This window comes from Loxodonta africana, chromosome 7 (assembly GCF_030014295.1).
Source record: "Loxodonta africana isolate mLoxAfr1 chromosome 7, mLoxAfr1.hap2, whole genome shotgun sequence".
NCBI classification, from domain to species: domain Eukaryota; kingdom Metazoa; phylum Chordata; class Mammalia; order Proboscidea; family Elephantidae; genus Loxodonta; species Loxodonta africana.
In genome coordinates this window covers 92,077,261-92,095,174 of record NC_087348.1, presented here as the reverse complement: position 1 = coordinate 92,095,174, position 17,914 = coordinate 92,077,261, and the positions used below count along the sequence as shown (strand labels likewise).

The 17,914-nt window shown below is 47.9% G+C and overlaps 1 protein-coding gene across 1 annotated transcript in view; it reads left to right on the top strand.

The window, feature by feature from the left end:
* The first annotated feature begins 4,457 nt into the window (after positions 1-4,457).
* The window catches only part of CHRDL2 (chordin like 2), a 37,584-nt gene continuing 24,127 nt past the window's right edge, over positions 4,458-17,914 (top strand). The window contains exon 1 of the mRNA XM_064289513.1: positions 4,458-4,885. Within this exon, the coding sequence (XP_064145583.1) occupies positions 4,804-4,885 (82 nt within the window). The 5' untranslated portion in view covers positions 4,458-4,803. The remainder of the gene's footprint in view (positions 4,886-17,914) is intronic.

Sequence of the window (17,914 nt, the reverse complement as noted above, 5' to 3'; positions counted from 1 at the left end):
AATAGTGGTCTGTGCTCTCAAGGAACTCAGTTTAAAGGAGGTGACTCAAATACCTATTGAAAATACAATGTGATAAGCGCTATAATGGAGATACAGAAGCATGGAGGACAGAGAAGCTAACTTAGAGGCCGTCACAGAGACAAGACAATCTGGACTAAAAGCATCAGTATCTATCTTGTTCTCTGCTGTGTCCCTAGCACCTAGCACAGTGCCTGGCACAGAGCTGGCAGTCAGTAATTGTTAGATGAATGAAGGAGGTGGCAATTACCTTGCTCCTTGGAAAATAAGCAAGTTTGCCAGACAGATAAGAGTGGGTAGAGGGAAGACATTCCAGACAGAAGAAACAGTATATGCAGAGATGTGAAGGCTAAAAGAGCTCAGTATGCTTAAAGAATTACAAAGTTTGACTGGCAAGAGTGGTCCAGGGGTTGGGACTGGTAAGGGTGAGAGGATGGAGGATGCGTCCTCTGCCTCAAATCTCTCTGTAAGGCTCTCAAAGGACAAAAGGAGTTGGCTTGTTCTGTGTAGCCCTGGGGGCAGAGCTAGGAGCAGTGTGGGAAGTCACAGAGAATCAGATTTCAGCTTAATATAAAGATCTTTCTAACAGTCAGAGCTGTCCAACAGTGGAATGGGCTGCCTTGGAAGGCAATGAGAAAGTTCCCTATCAGAAAAGCAAGCAGGCGCCAGACAACCTCTTGGCGCAACAAACTGATATGTGTGGATACATTTTTTTCCTGACTAGATTTTGAAAGAATTTGTGAAATCTCCGTTTATAAGGATATTAGATAATATATGGACAACATCTTCAACAGCAATTCTACAGTAGACCCAGAAACTTTAAGTGATTGTCAATTGTGATTAATGCTGAGGTCAGTTGAGGAACTGAAGGCACTCCCATGGGAGGATAATGCCTTCTTTTCAAAATCACTTGTCATCATTTCATGTGGCAATTATTCATTTAGTATCTTTGTGTTAGCCACTTTGCTATGCTGAAGATACAGACATAAATGGGGGGGGGGGAGCCACCTGCCCTCACAGTTGAGTGTTGTTGTTAGGTGCCATCAAGTTGCTTCCAACTCATAGCAACCCTATTGAACAGGGTAGAACTGCCCCATAGGCTGTAATCTTTGTAGGAACAGATCACCAGGGACTAGATCACCAAGTCTTTTCTCCTGTGGAGCACCTGATGCATTCGAACCACTGACCTTTAGGTTGGCAGCTGAGAGCTTTAACCATTGTACCATCAGGGCTCCTTCACAGTTGAGTACAGGATAAAAACCAGAACCAAACCCGTTGCTGTCGAGTTGATTCCGACTCACAGCGACCCTATAGGACAGAGTAGAACTGCCCCATATGGTTTCCAAGGAGCGCCTGGTGGATTCGAACTGCTGACATTTTTTTTTTTTTTTTTTTGTGGCAGCCATAGCTCTTAACCACTATGCTACCAGGGTTTCCGAGTACAAGATAGACATGCAAATAAATATTTATACCCCAATCGCTGTATACAATGGGCTGTAGGAAACACTGAAGGGGCAGGAATTCACTTAGTCTAGGGGAAACAGAGAAGTCTTCAGAGAGGATGTGACTCTGAGCTGACTTGTGATTCACTAGATAGAGGAGGAAAAACAGTCTACGCAGAAGAAAAACATATACAAAGACATGGAGGCATAAAAATGCGTAGGCCAGTGTAGGGTGGTAAGCAGTTGGTGAAAGTATACAGTAAGTGACAATGGTAGACAGGGACTTGAATTCAAAGCTAAAAATTCTGGTTTTTAATATACAAGCAATAGGAAACTACAGATGAGTTTTAGGTGGGAAAGTGATATGATCATATTTGTCAATGGAAATGATTAGAATAATTCTTCTAGCAGATGTGAGAAAAATAGATGGGAGGAGCCAGACTAGGGGTAGGAGACCTGCTAAGAGGCTGCTTGGAAAGTCTAAGTAAGAGATACTGATGGCCTGAACTCTGGGGATGATGGGATGGAGAGGAAGCATGAGACAGTAGAGACCTCTTATGAAGCAGGAGGGGCAGGACGTAGGGGAGGCCAATCTCACACTACCTGTCACACCTAAGACATGAACATATGTGCAGAGCAGACTTTAAACAAAAATGGGGAAAGGAAAAGATCTCTGTTCCAAGTCCTTGGGATATTTTTCCTGTAATTAAGCATTAAATTTAACCCTGAGCCCCTGAAACCAAGGCAAAAAGGGAAGCACCTAGCTCTCATTCATTGTTAAAGTGAAGTACACTCAAGGAAGAGGAAGAGACTGGACAGACAGAGCAAGAGAAGTTAAGTCTAGATGGCACCTAGGGGCAGGCCATGTTTGTTCCTGATCCTGAGAGTCCTGGGGAAATGTTGTTTCTGGAATCACCTCTTTCTGGTTCCTCTTACTGCTCTGTTTTGGAGGTGGTAACCTGGCAGCAAAGTGGAAGGGGGAGCCCAACCTCTGTCCAGGAAGCTATCTTTATAGACAGCTAGTTAAGAGTGTTTTAACCTGGAAATCTGGTTCCCTACCATCCCATCATGGTAAGTGGCTCAACAACCCATCTCACTTCTTATTTCTCCCAGTGTTCTCCCCCCAACATTCACTAAAGTCTCCAGTAGCTCTGCAAGAGAAGCTGGGAAGGAAATTGAAGTCCAAAGGAAACTGACCGTATTTACCCAAAGTGGCCCAGCAAGTTAGGGAGAGAGCCAGAACATGGACTTGCCCTTTTGAATGAAGAGCCTGGATGTTTCTGGTCTGGTCAGAGCTGGTTGGTCTCTTCATTTAAAAAAAAAAAAGAAAGAAAGAAACTCATTGCCAGTGAGTCAATTCTGACTCATAGTGACCCTATAGGACAGAGAAGAGTGGCCCCATAGGGTTTCCAAAGCTGTAACCTTTACAGAAGCAGATTGCCACATCTTTCTCCTAGTGGAGCTGCTGGTGGGTTCGAACTGCTGACCTTTTGGTTAGTAGTCAAGCTCTTAAGCACTGCCATTCGAGTCTATTCCGACTCATAGTGACCCTATAGGACAGAGTAGAACTGCCCCATAGGGCTTCCAAGGAGCACCTGGTAGATTCAAACTGCCAACCTTTTTGTTATCAGACAAGCTCTTGACCACTGTACTGTGCCACCAGGGTTTCCATTCTCCTCTCAGGTCCTAGTAATTCATGTACTCATTCAACACAAGGCATATAGCAACACTGTGGGGTGGGGAGCCAGGGATGGCTGAACACGACCAACGCTATCAGAGAGGTGTCAGCCTTACCTACAGAGGCAAAGGAGAGAGCATGTCCTGCCTCAGGAAAGAGAGAAGGAAAGCATGAGAAGACTTCCCAGAGAAGGGTCAAAGGATCCGGCTGGGCTGGATTTTTAACAGGGGAGTGGCAGGTGGAGGTACAGAGGAGAACTGGGAAGGGCATTCTAGGCCCCTGGAATTATGACCCCTTCTCTTTGGGTTTTGAGTGTTTTGACTTTCATTATCTCATTTGATCGTATGGTGGCGCGGTGGTTAAAGCGCTCGGCTGCCAACCGAAAAGTCGGCGGTTGGAATTACTAGCTCCTCTGCGGGAGACTAAGGCTGTGTCAGTCTGCTTCCGTCGACATTACAGTCTTGGAAACCCTATGGGGCAGTTCTACTCTGTCCTATAGGGTCGCTGGGAGTCGGAATCGGAATGGACACAACTGCAGTGGGTGGTGGGTGGTCTCTTTGGGATTTGAGTGTTTGACTTTCATTAACTCATTTGGTCTTCACAACAATTGCGGTGAAGATACAAAAATACTCATTTTAGAGGTGCAGAAACAGAACTAAGAAACAAGTGCCCTGATTCCATTTGGATGCTGAGCTCTGTGCACGCACGGCCTAGCGTCCTACCCTGAGCTCCTCCCGGATCCCGCAGCCCCATTCCCCACAGGGACCCCGGCATCTCATTCATACCCACCCGAAAGTTTCGCCTGAAGTCTATCTGGGTTCCATCCTCCTGCGCTCTGGGCGTTGCGGGGAGGCAGGGGTTAAAACTCGGGGCCCGGGTGGCCCCTTCCCCCTCCTCAGCCCCCTCGCCTCCTCCCGGCGCCGCGCCTGGGGCGTCTGTCACCGAGACCCGCATGAGAGAGGAGGGGAAAAAGTGGGCCTGTTTCTCGGGTGGCCAATCCACCGAGCCCGCGGTGCCCCAGAGGAGGCGCCAGTACGAGGCCAGCGCCAGGCCGGGGCTGCCTGCTTCCCGCGGCAAAGTACAAATGCGCCCGAGCGCCGCTCCTGGAGCCCTTGGCGTGCACAGCCGGCCCGCGCTCAGCCAACCCCACCGCCGCCGCGCCGCTGCCGCCGCCGGTACCTTCACCCCGCTGGGCCCCAGGACCCCAAGGCCAGACCCCGAGCCTGCGGAGCAAGGGGCGTCGGCCGCCTCTAGCCCAAGCGCCCGGAACACAGTGGTGGTCCCTCGCGCCTCGCCAGTTGCTGCGCGCTCTCCAGACCTGTGCCCTCTCCCCGCTCTTCCTTCTGCTGCTCTCCCTCTCACCTTCTCCTTTTCTTTTATTGCTTTTACCTCTTGCCGAACCTTCCTCCGTTTCTCCATCTCTTTCCCTCCTTTCCCATTGCTTTCTTTCCACTTTCCTCTTATTCCCACCTTGGACCTCCTTCTCTTCCTTTTCCCCTCACCACTTTCCTCTCGGCCCTTCTCTGGCTCTCCTCTGTAGCAGCAACTCTCTCTGGATCTGTGGATTGTTTTGTGACCCTGTGCCTCAGTGCCCTTCCCATCTCACTTTCTCCCGACTCCCCTTCCGGCTCAGCGCGTGGCGGCCTGGCCCTGGGGGAAGGAAGTATGGTTCCCGAGGTGAGGGCCCTGTCCTCCTTGCTGGGACTCGCGCTGCTCTGGTTCCCCTTGGACTCCCACGCTCGAGCCCGTAAGTAGATGGGGAGGCTGGGCAGGCAGAGGAGGGGCCCCGGGACCCTAGGATTGGGAGGCAAGTGCCAAGACCTAGGACCCCCAACTGTTCTAACAGCCATCCAGGCAGCACCTGTGCAGGAGGGGTGGAGACTCCTCTGCGACCAATGTGAGCTGATTAGTTGGGTGGACTGTTGGCAAGATTCAGAGCAAAGGGGCTGCCGGCATGGACTTGATGATAGGGGTACCGAGAGCAATGGGCAAAAGGGCAGGCACTGTGCTTTGGGGGAAAGGGGCTTACTATTCCTAGCAGAGAGTTCGGTATGTTTGCCTGCAAATAAGGAGTGTGATGACCACGAAAAGGCTATTGCATTTAGAAAGAATGTGTCAAAAGAAATAAGAGCTAAGATAACTTTCCCACTCCTTTATCTCTTTTGATCTCACAAGGCTCCAATAGGTGGATACTACCATTTTTATTTTACAGACGAGAAAAGCTGAGAGAGAAGAAGGAATTTGCTCAAGTTTACAGAGCTAGTAAGCCATCCAAAGCCACAAGTCTCTAATATCAAATCCTATATGTTTCCCCTGTCCCACAGTATCTGGGAGGAACCCTGATTCCGAGTTGTGAGACTCCAGGAAGCAGCATGGCACAGTGAGATAGACCAACGTCTTCATTTTCCCAGCCCCACTGAATACCAGCTGATGGGAGGCAGGTAGAGAGGGCACCTCTCTGAGCCTCGGTTTCCTAATGTATAAAATGGGAGTAGAACCCCCAGGACTGTTACAGAGATTAGAGAAAATATGTAAAAAAAACTATCACAAGGCTGTTGCAACGTAGGTTCTTGAAAAATGTATCAGTTGCCAAATTGATGTTTTTCCATTTAGATACAGTGTGACCTCAACAAGTTATATACTCTCTCCGAACCTGGGTTTCCTCACTGCCCCCACAACAGGCTGGTAGATTTCAACTCAGTCCTTGAAAATCCCTTAGAATGCTGTGAGGATGAAAACCAAACCAAAGATTTTCTTCTCATTGAGAAGGGAGGAGCTTAGCTCAAACTCCAATAAAGAAACTGAGGCCAAGGAGTGGCAGTGGCTTGCTCCAGGTCACACAGGGCAGAGCCTGAGACTAAGACTCCAGTTTCCCAACTCCCAGCCTGGTGCTCTCTCCTCTCCACGGCTCAGCTCTCCCCTCTATGCCTTGCTTTTAGCATGTGACTTTCTGGAGCTGGTATTGCTGTATTTTGTTTCAGTCTTGTCTCTGCACGTGAGGGCAGGGTGCGTGTCTGATCATCTCAGGCTTGCCAACAACATAAGACCTTAGCAAAAAGTATGGGAACAACTAAGTGTTGGGTTCAAGCCCTGACTCCGTCTCTCATTAGCTGTGTGACTTTTCATAAGTTCTTACTCTGAGCCTCAATTTCTTCATCTGTCAAAGAGAAGTACTAACGTATAATCTGGAGGGTTCTTGGGAGGGTTAAATGAGGGGGCACGAGTAAAGTGCTCAGCACAATGCCCCATGCTCAGTAAATGTCACCTCCTTCTCCTTGAATCTTGGGGGTTTCTTACTAACACCCACCTGTTGTTTCTTACATGAGTCAGCACAGGATGCAGGCCTCTCTGTTCCACTTGGTATCTCCTTCTTAGTCCCCGGCATATCCTAGAATCAGACCATTTTGCACGATTGCTCATATCCTATCCACATCCCTCTCTTTGCCTCCCATATCTTGACAGCCCATTACAGCCTTGCCCAGGTCACCCCTCTTGTGGCAAATTCTCTTTGACAACCTGATCCACTCTGATCTCCCTTCCTCCGTGTCTTCATTGGCCTTCAGGTCCATACCTCTCACTGGGTCCTGCCAGTATTCCGCCTTCCCTGACAGCCTAGTAAATAGAGAGCTCTTACCTGTCTAGAGATTCAAGAAGAAAAGCTCCGAGCAGACTTGTTACAGTGAGGTGGACTGGCATTCAAAGGAAGGTGTTCAGATTCAAGGACGTCAGAGCTGGAAGAGCCCATGAAAATCATCAGTGTCGGCCCCTCAGTTTACCTATCCTTATAGTTAAACTGAAACCCAGAGAGGGGGAGAGACTTGCCCAGGGTCACACATCAAATGTATTAAAGAACTCGTACCAGTTGCCATCAAGTCAATTCCAACTCATGACAACCCCATGTGTGTCACAGTAGAACTGTGCTCTTAGGGATTTCGGTGGCTGATTTTTTAGAAATAGATTACCAGGCCTTTCTTCCAAGGCACCTCTGGGTGGACTTCAACCTACAACTTTTTGGTTCACAGCCAAGTGCCTTGACCATCTGCACCACCCAGGAATTCCTATTAAAGAACAGAGACCTGGATTCCAGTCCCCAGTCTATCGTTTATTGGCTGTGTGAATTGGGACAAGTCACTTTCCTTCTCTGAGCCTCATTTTGTCTGATGCTGACAATCTATGAAGCTAGAAACAATCCTATAGTCACTTGCCAGGTTCCTATTTAAAGGTCTCTTATGAAGGTCCTCATCTCAATTTAAATAAGATCTCAAGCCTATTGTGGGTAAGAAATCTCCTGGTGACATCTTAGGTGTTTTCAGAAGTGGTACCAACACATGGAAATTCTCAAGTCTGTGTGGTGGCAGACTCCTGAGGTGGCCCAGTCCTGCAGAATGCCAATGGCCTGCAAGCATGGATGGCAGTAGGCTCCTCAGTTAAAGTGCCAGCCTAGTCGAACAAAAGTTATTCTATCCTTGGCTCTGTTTCCTGTCATAGACTAAGCTCTGATGCCAACCCAGACTGAGTCTCAACTCCAGCCACAGGCTGAGCCATGACCCTCTGACCCTGACCACACATTGAACCCCAATTTCCTCCCTGGGCTAGATCCTTTCCTTAGGCTGCATCCCTGACCTGGTCACTGGCCAATATTGATCCCAGCTCTGGGCTGAGCCACATATACTTGGGATGTTGGTAACTTCGTGCACCCATCCCCTCTGTGGGGCAAGAACCTGACTAGCCTCTTGACTCTGTGTCCTGTGCTCTTTCTCCTATGTCAGTTCCTCTCCTTTACTCACTTCCCTTACTAATTGTGCCGCCCCCCTCCCCACACATATATATTTCCCTTTAAGGTGTCTAACACGATTCTTCTTTCTCTTCTCTCCCTCCACCCAGTCCTCCTTTTAGGAAAGACTCAGTTGCCACAGTAAAAACATCAGTCCCTCTATTCTTTTTCCAAGGGTATCCAACAGGCGCTCCTTGGAAACTCTATAGGGAAGTTCTACTCTGTCCTGTAGGGTCGCTATGAGTCGGAATCAACTCGACGGGCACTGGGTTTGGTTTTGTTTTGGTTTATTTGTATTCTGGGAATTGAAGCTTTTGTTCTCAGGTAGAAGAATTTCAGACATCAGAGCAGGGATGTGGTGGGTAGGGAGCTACCCATGGTATGATATGGTGCAGAGGGCAAACTTAGAAGTTCTGGGCTCCAACCCTGGCTCTGCCATCAGGTCCCACCATGACCCAGGGTAGGCTGCCTTTCTCTGCCCCTCAGTCTTCCCAGCTGTAAAACGAGTTGGTTTAACTAAAACTGGTGATCTTGGAGGGCCATTCCAATTTTAACAGTCTGTAATTCTAAGACTCTAAGATCCAAATATGTCGCTGCCTTGGTTCTGAGAGTCCACTACAGCCTGTGGGAAAGGGAATTGGGGTAGCATGAATCTGCAGCTTCGTGCTTCTGCCCTGTCAGGAAGGAAGGGTCAGACAGTCAGACCCTCAGACGCCAGGAGATTGTACCTGGAGGGGTAGTGGGGACCCTGTCCTAATGTTCAGCTTAGTCGCATCCCCCATTCACCTGCCCAGATGTGTGTGGGGTGGGGGTTGGGCACTGAGTCTGGCTCCAGGAGGCCCCTCTTTCATGCGGCGTTCTGCACTTCCTCTCTCCCACCAGTAGAGGTCTCCGCCTCACCCACTGGCTCGTAGGCTGCAAAGCGGAGCTGGGCAACAGCTGCGCAGCCGCTCCAGCTGTTGCACCTGTTCCAGGACTGGCCTCTCAAGTTCCCCCAGCCGTCTGCCACGGCGCCTGGATCTGGGAGAGGAAACTTGCATCCTTTGGACTCCCAAAGACAAGGACTGGTGTGAGAACAGTGCCCTTGGGAGTGTGGTACAGTGGTCATTTCAGGCATCCCCTTGCCTCTGTGAAGGACTGTATCCCAGGGAAGACTGTCCCGCAGCCTTCTTCTGTTACCCATTCTTGGAGTTAGGAAGTTCTTCCCTATGTCTCACCTGAATCCTTTTGTTTGCAATTTAAAGCCGTTTCTTCTGGTCCTGTTCCTTAGGGGATGGGTGTCCCTAAAAGCACCCTCCCCAGAGCTGAAGGTTAGCATTGTAGCTTGTACTAACATGAATCCATGATCTTAAGCAAGTCCCTTTCCCTCTCTGGGACTCAGTTTCCACCTCTGGAAAATGAAGGGATTGAATGTCTTCTCTAAATCCCTAACATTCTAAGATTCTATTAATCTAAGCATCTGCATTCAAGGCAGAATAGAATGTAAACAGCCCCATCGTTGCCCCTGTCCCTTGCCAGATAACAGCTACCTTTCCTGGTTTGACGATTCTCTCCTTTGAGGCTCTTTTTGCTCCTGTATGTCTGTCATGCGCCAGATATGGGGAGTTGGATTCAGAGAAGTGAAGCCCCTTTCCCCAGTTTGCCCAGCTTGGCCACTGAAGATCTGAGGTTTTTATTCTGATTCCCTTAAGAGGCCTCTTCAAGCGTGTGTCAGAGCCCAGAGCAGAGCTTATGTCTCAGATGGGAGCAAATTTGTTTGTGTGAAGAGGGGGACTATAAATAAATAGAGAAAGTATGGCTCTGTGGGTGTGAGGAGAGAGATGTAAACGTCCTCACATTCCTATGCAGCCTGGCTCGCTCAGGTTTCCTGAGTTCTTGTAGGCTGGGGACAGGCCAGCCATGATCGCAGCCTCTCTTCTCACCCTAGCCCCTCCTGGTGCTATTTGGTGCTATATGGCCCCACCCAACCTCCCTTCCAGCCCAAAAGCTCCTTTCTGGTAGCCTTTTCTACCTCCTATTGGGAGAATTCCCAACCACACTACCCACTCCTAACCAGCCTCCTATGTCCTTTATCGTAGCACGAGGGTTTCAAGTCAGACTGCAGGACGAACTGGGATGGAGACAGTTTAGAACTTTTTTTTAATTGTGCTTTAGATGAAGGTTTACAGAGCAAATTAGTTTCTCATTAAACAATACACATATTGTTTTGTGACACTGGTTGCCAGCCCTATGATGTGTCAACACTCTCCCCTTCTTGACCTTGGGTTCTCCATTACCAGCTTTCCTGTCCACTCCTGCCTTCTTGTCCTTGCCCCGGGGCTGGTGTGTCCATTTAGTTACATTTTGTTTTATGGGCCTGTCTGTCTAATCTTTGGCTGAAGGGTGAACCTCAGGAGTGACTTCACTACTGAGCTAAAAGGGTATCTGAGAGCCATACTCTCATTTTCTCCAGTCTCTGTCAGACCAATAAGTCTAGTCTTCTTTTTTTGTCAGTTAGACTTTTGTTCCATATTTTTCTCCTGCTCTGTCCAGCACCCTCTATTGTGATCCCTGTCAGAGCAGTCTATGGTTGGTAGCCAGGCACCATCTAGTTGTGCTAGACTCAAGTCTGGTGGAGCCTGTGGTAGTTGTGGCCCATTAGTCCTATAGACTAATCTTTCCCTTGTGTCTTTGGTTTTCTTCATTCTCCCTTGTTGCAGATGGGCTAGGACCAGTGGAGTATCACAAGCTTTTAAGACCCAGGCACTACTCAGTAGGATGTAGAACAATTTTTTAAAAATAATTTTTGTTGTGCTTTAAGTGAAAGTTTATAAATCAAGTGAGTCTCTCACATAAAAACTTATATACACCTTACTACATACTCCCAATTACTCTCCCCCCGATGAGACAGCCCGCTCCCTCCTTCCACTCTCTCTTTTTGTGACCATTTTGCCAGCTTCTAACCCCCTCTACCCTCTCATCTCCCCTCCAGACAGGAGATGCCAGCATAGTCTCAAGTGTCCACCTGATGCAAGTAGCTCACTCCTCATCAGCATCTCTCTCCAACCCACTGTCCAGTCCAATCCATGTCTGATGAGTTGGCTTCGGGAATGGTTCCGTTCTGGGCCAACAGAAGGTTTGGGGACCATGACCACCGGGGTCCTTCTAGTCTCAGTCAGCCCATTAAGTCTGATCTTTTTATGAGAATTTGGGGTCTGTATCCCACTGTTCTCCTGCTCCCTCTGGGGTTCTCTGTTGTGTTCCCTGTCAGGGCAGTCATCGGTTGTGGCCGGGCACCATCTAGTTCTTCTGGTCTCAGGATGATGTAAGTCTCTGGTTCATGTAGCCCTTTCTGTCTCTTGGGCTCGTAATTACCTTGTGTCCTTGGTAGAACATTTTCTTTATAAACTATGTTATGCTGCTTGAGCTAGATGTTCCCCGAGACCATGGTCCCCAAAGTCCCTAGCCCAGCAGTTCAGTCCTTCAGGGAGTTTGGATGTGTCTATAAGGACAGTTTAGAAATTTTGACTTACATCATGGAATCGCTCATCTTCCCCTTACCTGTTCCAGGCTCCTGAATTTTTATTCATCCTGTTGTTTGATCTGGCAGGTGTTTTGGGAGTTCAGATGGCAAGAAGCAGGACAGGGGAGGTCAAAATCTAATTCCTGAAAGTTGGCAAGATGAAAGTCCTGAGAAAGGTTTGGCTCTCCTCTCACATAATAAAGTTCTCTTTTTGTTAAAGACAGAGGTTTCCAGGATTAAGGACCATCAATCACCTCCTCTTCCAGAGCCCCTCCCTCTCCATGGACTCTACTCAGTTATTGTGCATTCATCTATCCAGCACCAATTCTATGTGAGGAGCCCTGGGGGTGTAGTGGTTAAGAGCTTGGCTGCTAACTAAAAGGCCAGCAGTTCAAATCCACCAGCCACCCCCTGGAAGCCCTATGGGGCAGTTCTACTCTGTCCTATAGAGTTGTTATGGGTCAGAATCTACTCAATGGCAATGGATTTAACTCTGTGTGGGTGCTGCACTGAGCACTGGAGATACAATAATGAGATCTGGGCCTTGCCTTCCAGAAGCAAATGGTTTGGCGAGGGAGAAGAACTCATTTAACAAGTACTTCTAATTCAGTATAATGAGAGCTGTAGTAGAGGGCTGGTGGACTCATTTCTGGGGGAGCCCTGGGGAAGGAGAGGTCAGTGGTCTGGGAGGTTGGGTTAGCTTCACTGAAAGGGTAGCATCTGAACTGGTTTTTGAAAAATGAGAAGGAGTTGGTCAAACACTGGAGATGGGGAATGGCATTCTAGGTGGAGGAAACAGCAGCGGGAAGGCACAGAAGTGTAAAGGAGCATGGTAAGGTGGTAGAAGTGTGAAGAATTCAGCAAGAGGAGGTGAGGCTGAAAGCAGGGCCACCACAAAGAGTTTTGCTGAAAAAGCAGGTAGGACAGCTCATGACAGGCTGGGGATGCCACAATAATATTTGGAGTTTATCTGATTAACATGTTTTTGTTAGCTGCTGTCGAGTTAGCCCCAGCTCATGGTGACCCCATGTACAACAGAACAAAACATTGCCCAGTCCTGTGCCATTCCCATGATTGCTTGCAGATCAGACCATTGTGACCCATGAGGTTTATACATAAAAATAGCTGCTCTGAATTCAGATTAAAAACCAAACTAAACCCATTGCTGTCATAGAGACCCTATAGGACAGAGTAGAACTACCCCATAGGGTTTTCAAGGATTGCCTGGTAGATTTGAACTGCTGACCTTTTGGTTAGCAGCTGAGCTCTTAACTACTGTGCCATCATGGCTCCAAATCAGATTAGATCAATTAAATTCCATCATTTTAAGCCAGTGTCAAAATAGGTAAAGAGCTTTGGCTGTGGCCTGTTCGGATAGACACTCCCTAGCACCCAGCACACCCCAGCCACTTGCATTTTCCTGCATAAACCATATTCACACCCACCTCTGTGCCACTGGGCTGTGAACTTCTTGAAGGTGGAGACTGTGTCTTATTTAATCGTACAATCAGGTCCAAGGATGTGTATCAGACTTGATACATAAAGAGCTCAATAAATGAATGATTAACAGGAAGTGATATTACTATTACTAATGATAATGAAGTTCACTGTTTATTGAGCTCTGACGTGCCATTTGTTCAGGGTCAAAACTTCAATTCTGTCCTTGACTGCTCCTTCACCCTCTCCACCCATATCCAGACCATCCCAAAGTCTTCCCACTGTACCTGTTAAGTGTTCCTCAAGTCAGCACACTTTTGCCCATGTGTACTGTTTCTATCTTGGTACAGGCCACCATTATCTCAAAATGGGATGACAGCTACTGCTCTCTTTGGCCTCTCTCTCTCCATTTTGCCCTCTAATTGATTCTCTATTCTTGCCGCTACAGTGAAGATTCTAAAATGCAAACTTGATCACATAACTCACCAGTTTAAATCTTTTCCATGGCTTTCCCTTGCCCTCCAGGCTCACAAGGCCCTTTGTGACCCTTGGCCTCTCTCTCAAGCCTGATCTCTTGCCTCTTCCTCCTGCCACCCTCTCACTCTCCCTCCAATGGTTCTGAACTGCTTCAGTCTGTGTAGTCCAGCCCTGAGGTCAGATCCTTGTTGGAAAATGGCCGTGTTGAGGGAGATTGGCCTAGCCAGTGGGCAGGGATAGGAGAGGGGGAGGGGAGCCACAGGAAACAGGAGTGGTGAGGTTATAAATGAGATCTGGGGGATTTGACCTCAGCGGTGGTACTATGGAGCCACAGCAGCTCCCTGAGCAGGGGTCTCAGCTTGGTGTTCCGGTCCTAATAGCTGCCTGGGGCCTGCCACATAGAACTCTAGGAGTAAAGGAAACACCACAGCAAATACACTGTTAAGGAAGTTTGGAGTCAGTGCTTAAATCTGTTTTTTTGTCTATTTGTTTGTACCTACTACTTAATTGAACATCTAATATGTGTGAGGCACTAAGCATATTACATATATCATCTGATTTAATTTCACAATAACTCCAAGAGGTAGAGATTATTACTAGTCCCATATAACAGATGTGGAAACTGAGCCCTGGAATGGTTAAGTAATGTGCCCAAACTCATGCTGAGAATAAAAGCTAAAGCTACAGTATGAACCTTGGCTATCTGACTCCAAAACCAGGGTCTTAACCACTGTATGTATATACATGTCCACCAAGTGAGGGGCGTTGAGAGGTATGAGACCTGTCCAACTTTAATTCTTTCCCTCCTTCTCTAAGGCCTAAAATAGGCCCAACTGTCCTCCCCAAACTAAAATCTTCCCCACTACAGTTTTTTTCCTGGGTTAGACATCAGAGCCAGAGGGCATTAACCACAGAAGACTCCTGAGAAATGCACACATGGCCTTGAGTTGGGAAGGGGAATGTGGGCACAGGTGGTAGGGAGAATCCAGGGGATGAGATATGCGGTGGGGAAGGGAGAGCAAGCAGGGCAGGCTCAAGGCCCAGATACAAGTTGGGAGGCCACTGAGGGACCAAATGGGTATGTGGCCAGGGAGGGCGATGTGAGAGGTAAGCATTGCCTCCTTCACAGTGTCACTTAGGATTGGCCCCACCAGCTCCCTAAACCTCATCCTAATCCATCTTGGAGCCCCCTGAGAGTCTAAGATATTAAGAGACCATCAAAACATCATGGACTCTTGGAATGATCATATCTCAGAACCACAAAACCATAGAATTCCAGAAGCTTCATGTTCTAAAGAATTGTAGGCTCTTAGAAACATAAAATTCTCAAATCCTGAATCTTAGAATCCTAGAAGCTTGGTGTCTTGGCCTTTTTAAATCATGGATTCATAAACTATCTAAACAGAAAACCTCTGAAGATCCTAGTTCACCCCTCTTAATTTGCAAATGGGAAACTGAGGCTCAGATAGGAAAGGGTCTTCCTCAATGTCACAGAGTGAATTCATGGTATAAAGAACAAGAGCTCCTTCTATCAGCCATGTACAGGGATTAAGGCTGGCACCAGGACCGCAGGAACTGAGGAAGCCTGCCGCCTGGCAGTTCCTCCTGCCCGCCTGGTTTTGGCATGGCCTTGGGCACTCACCTCCCTAAAGGGAGACGGAGCTCCAGGCAAAGCCATCCTTCCTTATGCCTCTCACCTTAGAGGGTGGGGTGGGGTGGGGATTGTGGTGGGTAGGAGGCCTCCTGGTCTGAGGGACAGACTGCCAGGCCCCCCACATTCTCAATCTTTGCCAGGTCTATTGGTGGGGGGGAAGGGGACCTCCTGGCCTGGGCACTGGCTGAGACATTCTCTCTGTCTTCATGCTCAGAGCAGGCAGCAGGGGTGGGGGTGCCAACTGGCATAGGGGCCGGGGCTATGAGGCCACCCCAAGGAAGGTAGGTCAGGATTTCTTCAGCAACTGGGCTAATAACTAAGGCCGAGGCAGTGTTGCAATCAGCTCTCTGTCTAGAAGGGGGAAGGGACAAGGAAGAAAGACATTATTCACTCCTTGGAGAGTTGGGCTGGCTCTGACAAGCACCCCAGCTGGGCCTGTGTCCCACCCTCTCTGCCAGCGGCGGCTGAGAGATAAACACAGCTCATTTGATACGGGCCAGCCGGGGCCTTGCTGGAAACGGGATCTGCTGTCTAATCCACACCCCCCCTCACTGAACTTTGGGGGGCTGGAAAGCGGGTGGGGAGGGAACTAAGCTGTGTGTTCCTATGGTCCTCAGTAGCCATCAAAGCCCAGTCTCTGAAGGCATCATGACGATGGCCTCAAATCTTTGCCCTTGGAGAACCAAGAGGGGAGAGCAGGAGCAATGTGGAGAGCTAGAGGAAGGCAGATTTAGGCTTGTTTTAAAGAAAACTTTCTAGCAGTTGGGAATGTCCCATAAGCTCCTCTTCCCAGGAAGCGTGTGCTTAGGGGCTGAGTTCTGGCCCACCCCCCAACACTGACTGAGAGGGAATTCCTCAAAGGGTGTGAGCCCTTCCAACTAATATACTGCTTCTAATGCTGTGAGATTCTGTGAGTTTCAATGTATCAGAGAATGTGATTCAGAAAGTGTGAGACTTCATGTCTTTAAGATTCTTGACTCTAGAAAATTGGAGGGAGGAGGCATAAAAGGCAACTACTAGGTTCTGGAATGATGGAGGTGAAAAAAAAAAAAAACCTGTTGCCATCAAGTCAATCCTGACTCATAGTGACTCTATAGGACAGAGTAGAACTACCCCATAGGGTTCCCAAGGAGCACCTGCTGGATTAGAACTGTCAACCTTTTGGTCAGCAGCTGTAGCTCTTAACCACTGTGCCACCAGGGCTCAACAAGGGTTTGGGAGAGAAAAATAGGAAATGGAGGTTGATGGCCAATGGAGCAGAAAGAAAAGAATGAACTCGAGCCTTTAGGCCTTGGGACTGGGTAAAAAGTCATAAGTGGTGAGGTGAACTGGAAGGAGCTCGGCTTTGAAGCCAGGGGTCCTAGGTTTGGATCAGCAGCTAAGTGGCTTAGGCAAGTCACCTAGTCTCTGTGAGCCTCAGTTTTCTCATCTAGTTTTCTAATAATTATGATACTGCAAGATGGGTATTATTATCTATTCTACTTTTCAGTGCAGTTGTGATTGCTATCATATTTATCATTATCATAATATCATTCAACTAAGCAGCAGGCACCAGGCTAAGTAAGTACTTTATAAGCATTTCCTAATCTAATTCTCAAAACAGTAGTGCTACTGAGGTAACTAACAATTTATGTAAAAAGTTCAGCACAGAGAAGGGAGTCAATAAATATTGGTTCCTTCTCTGCATTTCGATCCCATTTAACAAACCTATGTGACATTTGGAAACCCTGGTGGCATCGTGGTTAAGTACCACAGCTGCTAATCAAAAGGTAGGCAGTTTGAATCCACCAGGCACTCCTCGGAAACCCTATGGATCAGTTCCACTCTGTCCTACAGGGTTGCTATGAGTCAGAATTGACTTGACAGCAGAGGGTTTATTTGTTTGATTTATGTGACATTTGTGCTGGGTGCCTAGGGACAGGTGGAGACAAATCAAACCCAGTCCCTCCCTAAAAGAGCTCCATTAAAAGGGTTTTTATTGTTTAGGTACTGGAGGGTTTCGCATAGGAATGGTAACCTCTCTTCTGAAATGTAAAGACCACCTAGGATCTGTGTGGAGGATGGTTAGCAGGGATAGGGCAAGAGGGTGCAAAGCTGGACTGGAAGGCCTGACTCAGGGGAAGCCATGCATGGGTAAGAGGTGAGGGCAGGAGTGTTTTCGACAGAGTTCTGATAGGCTGAGCAATTGACTGGCTGTGAGAGAGAGATGGAGGTTTCAGGAAAGCAGGATTATAGAAGAGATGTCTAACGCATCCAAAGAAACAAAGGATTTCAATGCTTTTAGAAGCAAGCACTCACCTACATACTGACAACGGATATGCAAATTACAAAAATAATAGCAATGACTATTTTTAAGGATATATTAAGGTCAGTTTTCTAACAACCTTTTACTAGGTGGTGCTTTGTTTGCCCAATTCAAGCACTTTCCACCACGGCTTCCTGAGATATAGGGACATAGTATAGTATGAAGGCAGGAAAGCTGGCTTTATTCAAAAGGTATGTGACGGGACCCAGAGGGGGTGGGTGTATGTGAGTGGATGGGGAGATAGGCTTTGGAAATACAGTAAATAAATAAACAAACAGGGACAAAGGAAAAGGAAATGAGTGTGCATATGCAGGTGGAAGGAGTACTGGACCGAGTCAGGAGGCTTGGGCTGTCATCTCTGCTTGGTGACTGACTTCCTGTGTGGCCTTAACGGTGTTATTTATCCTCTCTGGGCCTCAGATTATTCATCTAATCATAATAACTCACATTTATGCCATTAAATCCATAAAACATTTTCACTGCTTGATCCTCTAACTGCCCAGTGAGATAGGCCTTAAATCATTATTCCCCACCCGACAGATGAGGAGATTGAGGCTCAGAGAGGGGCAGTGGTGTCACACAGCAAGTGTGTGGTCAAGCTGAGATTCAAACTCAGATATTCTGACC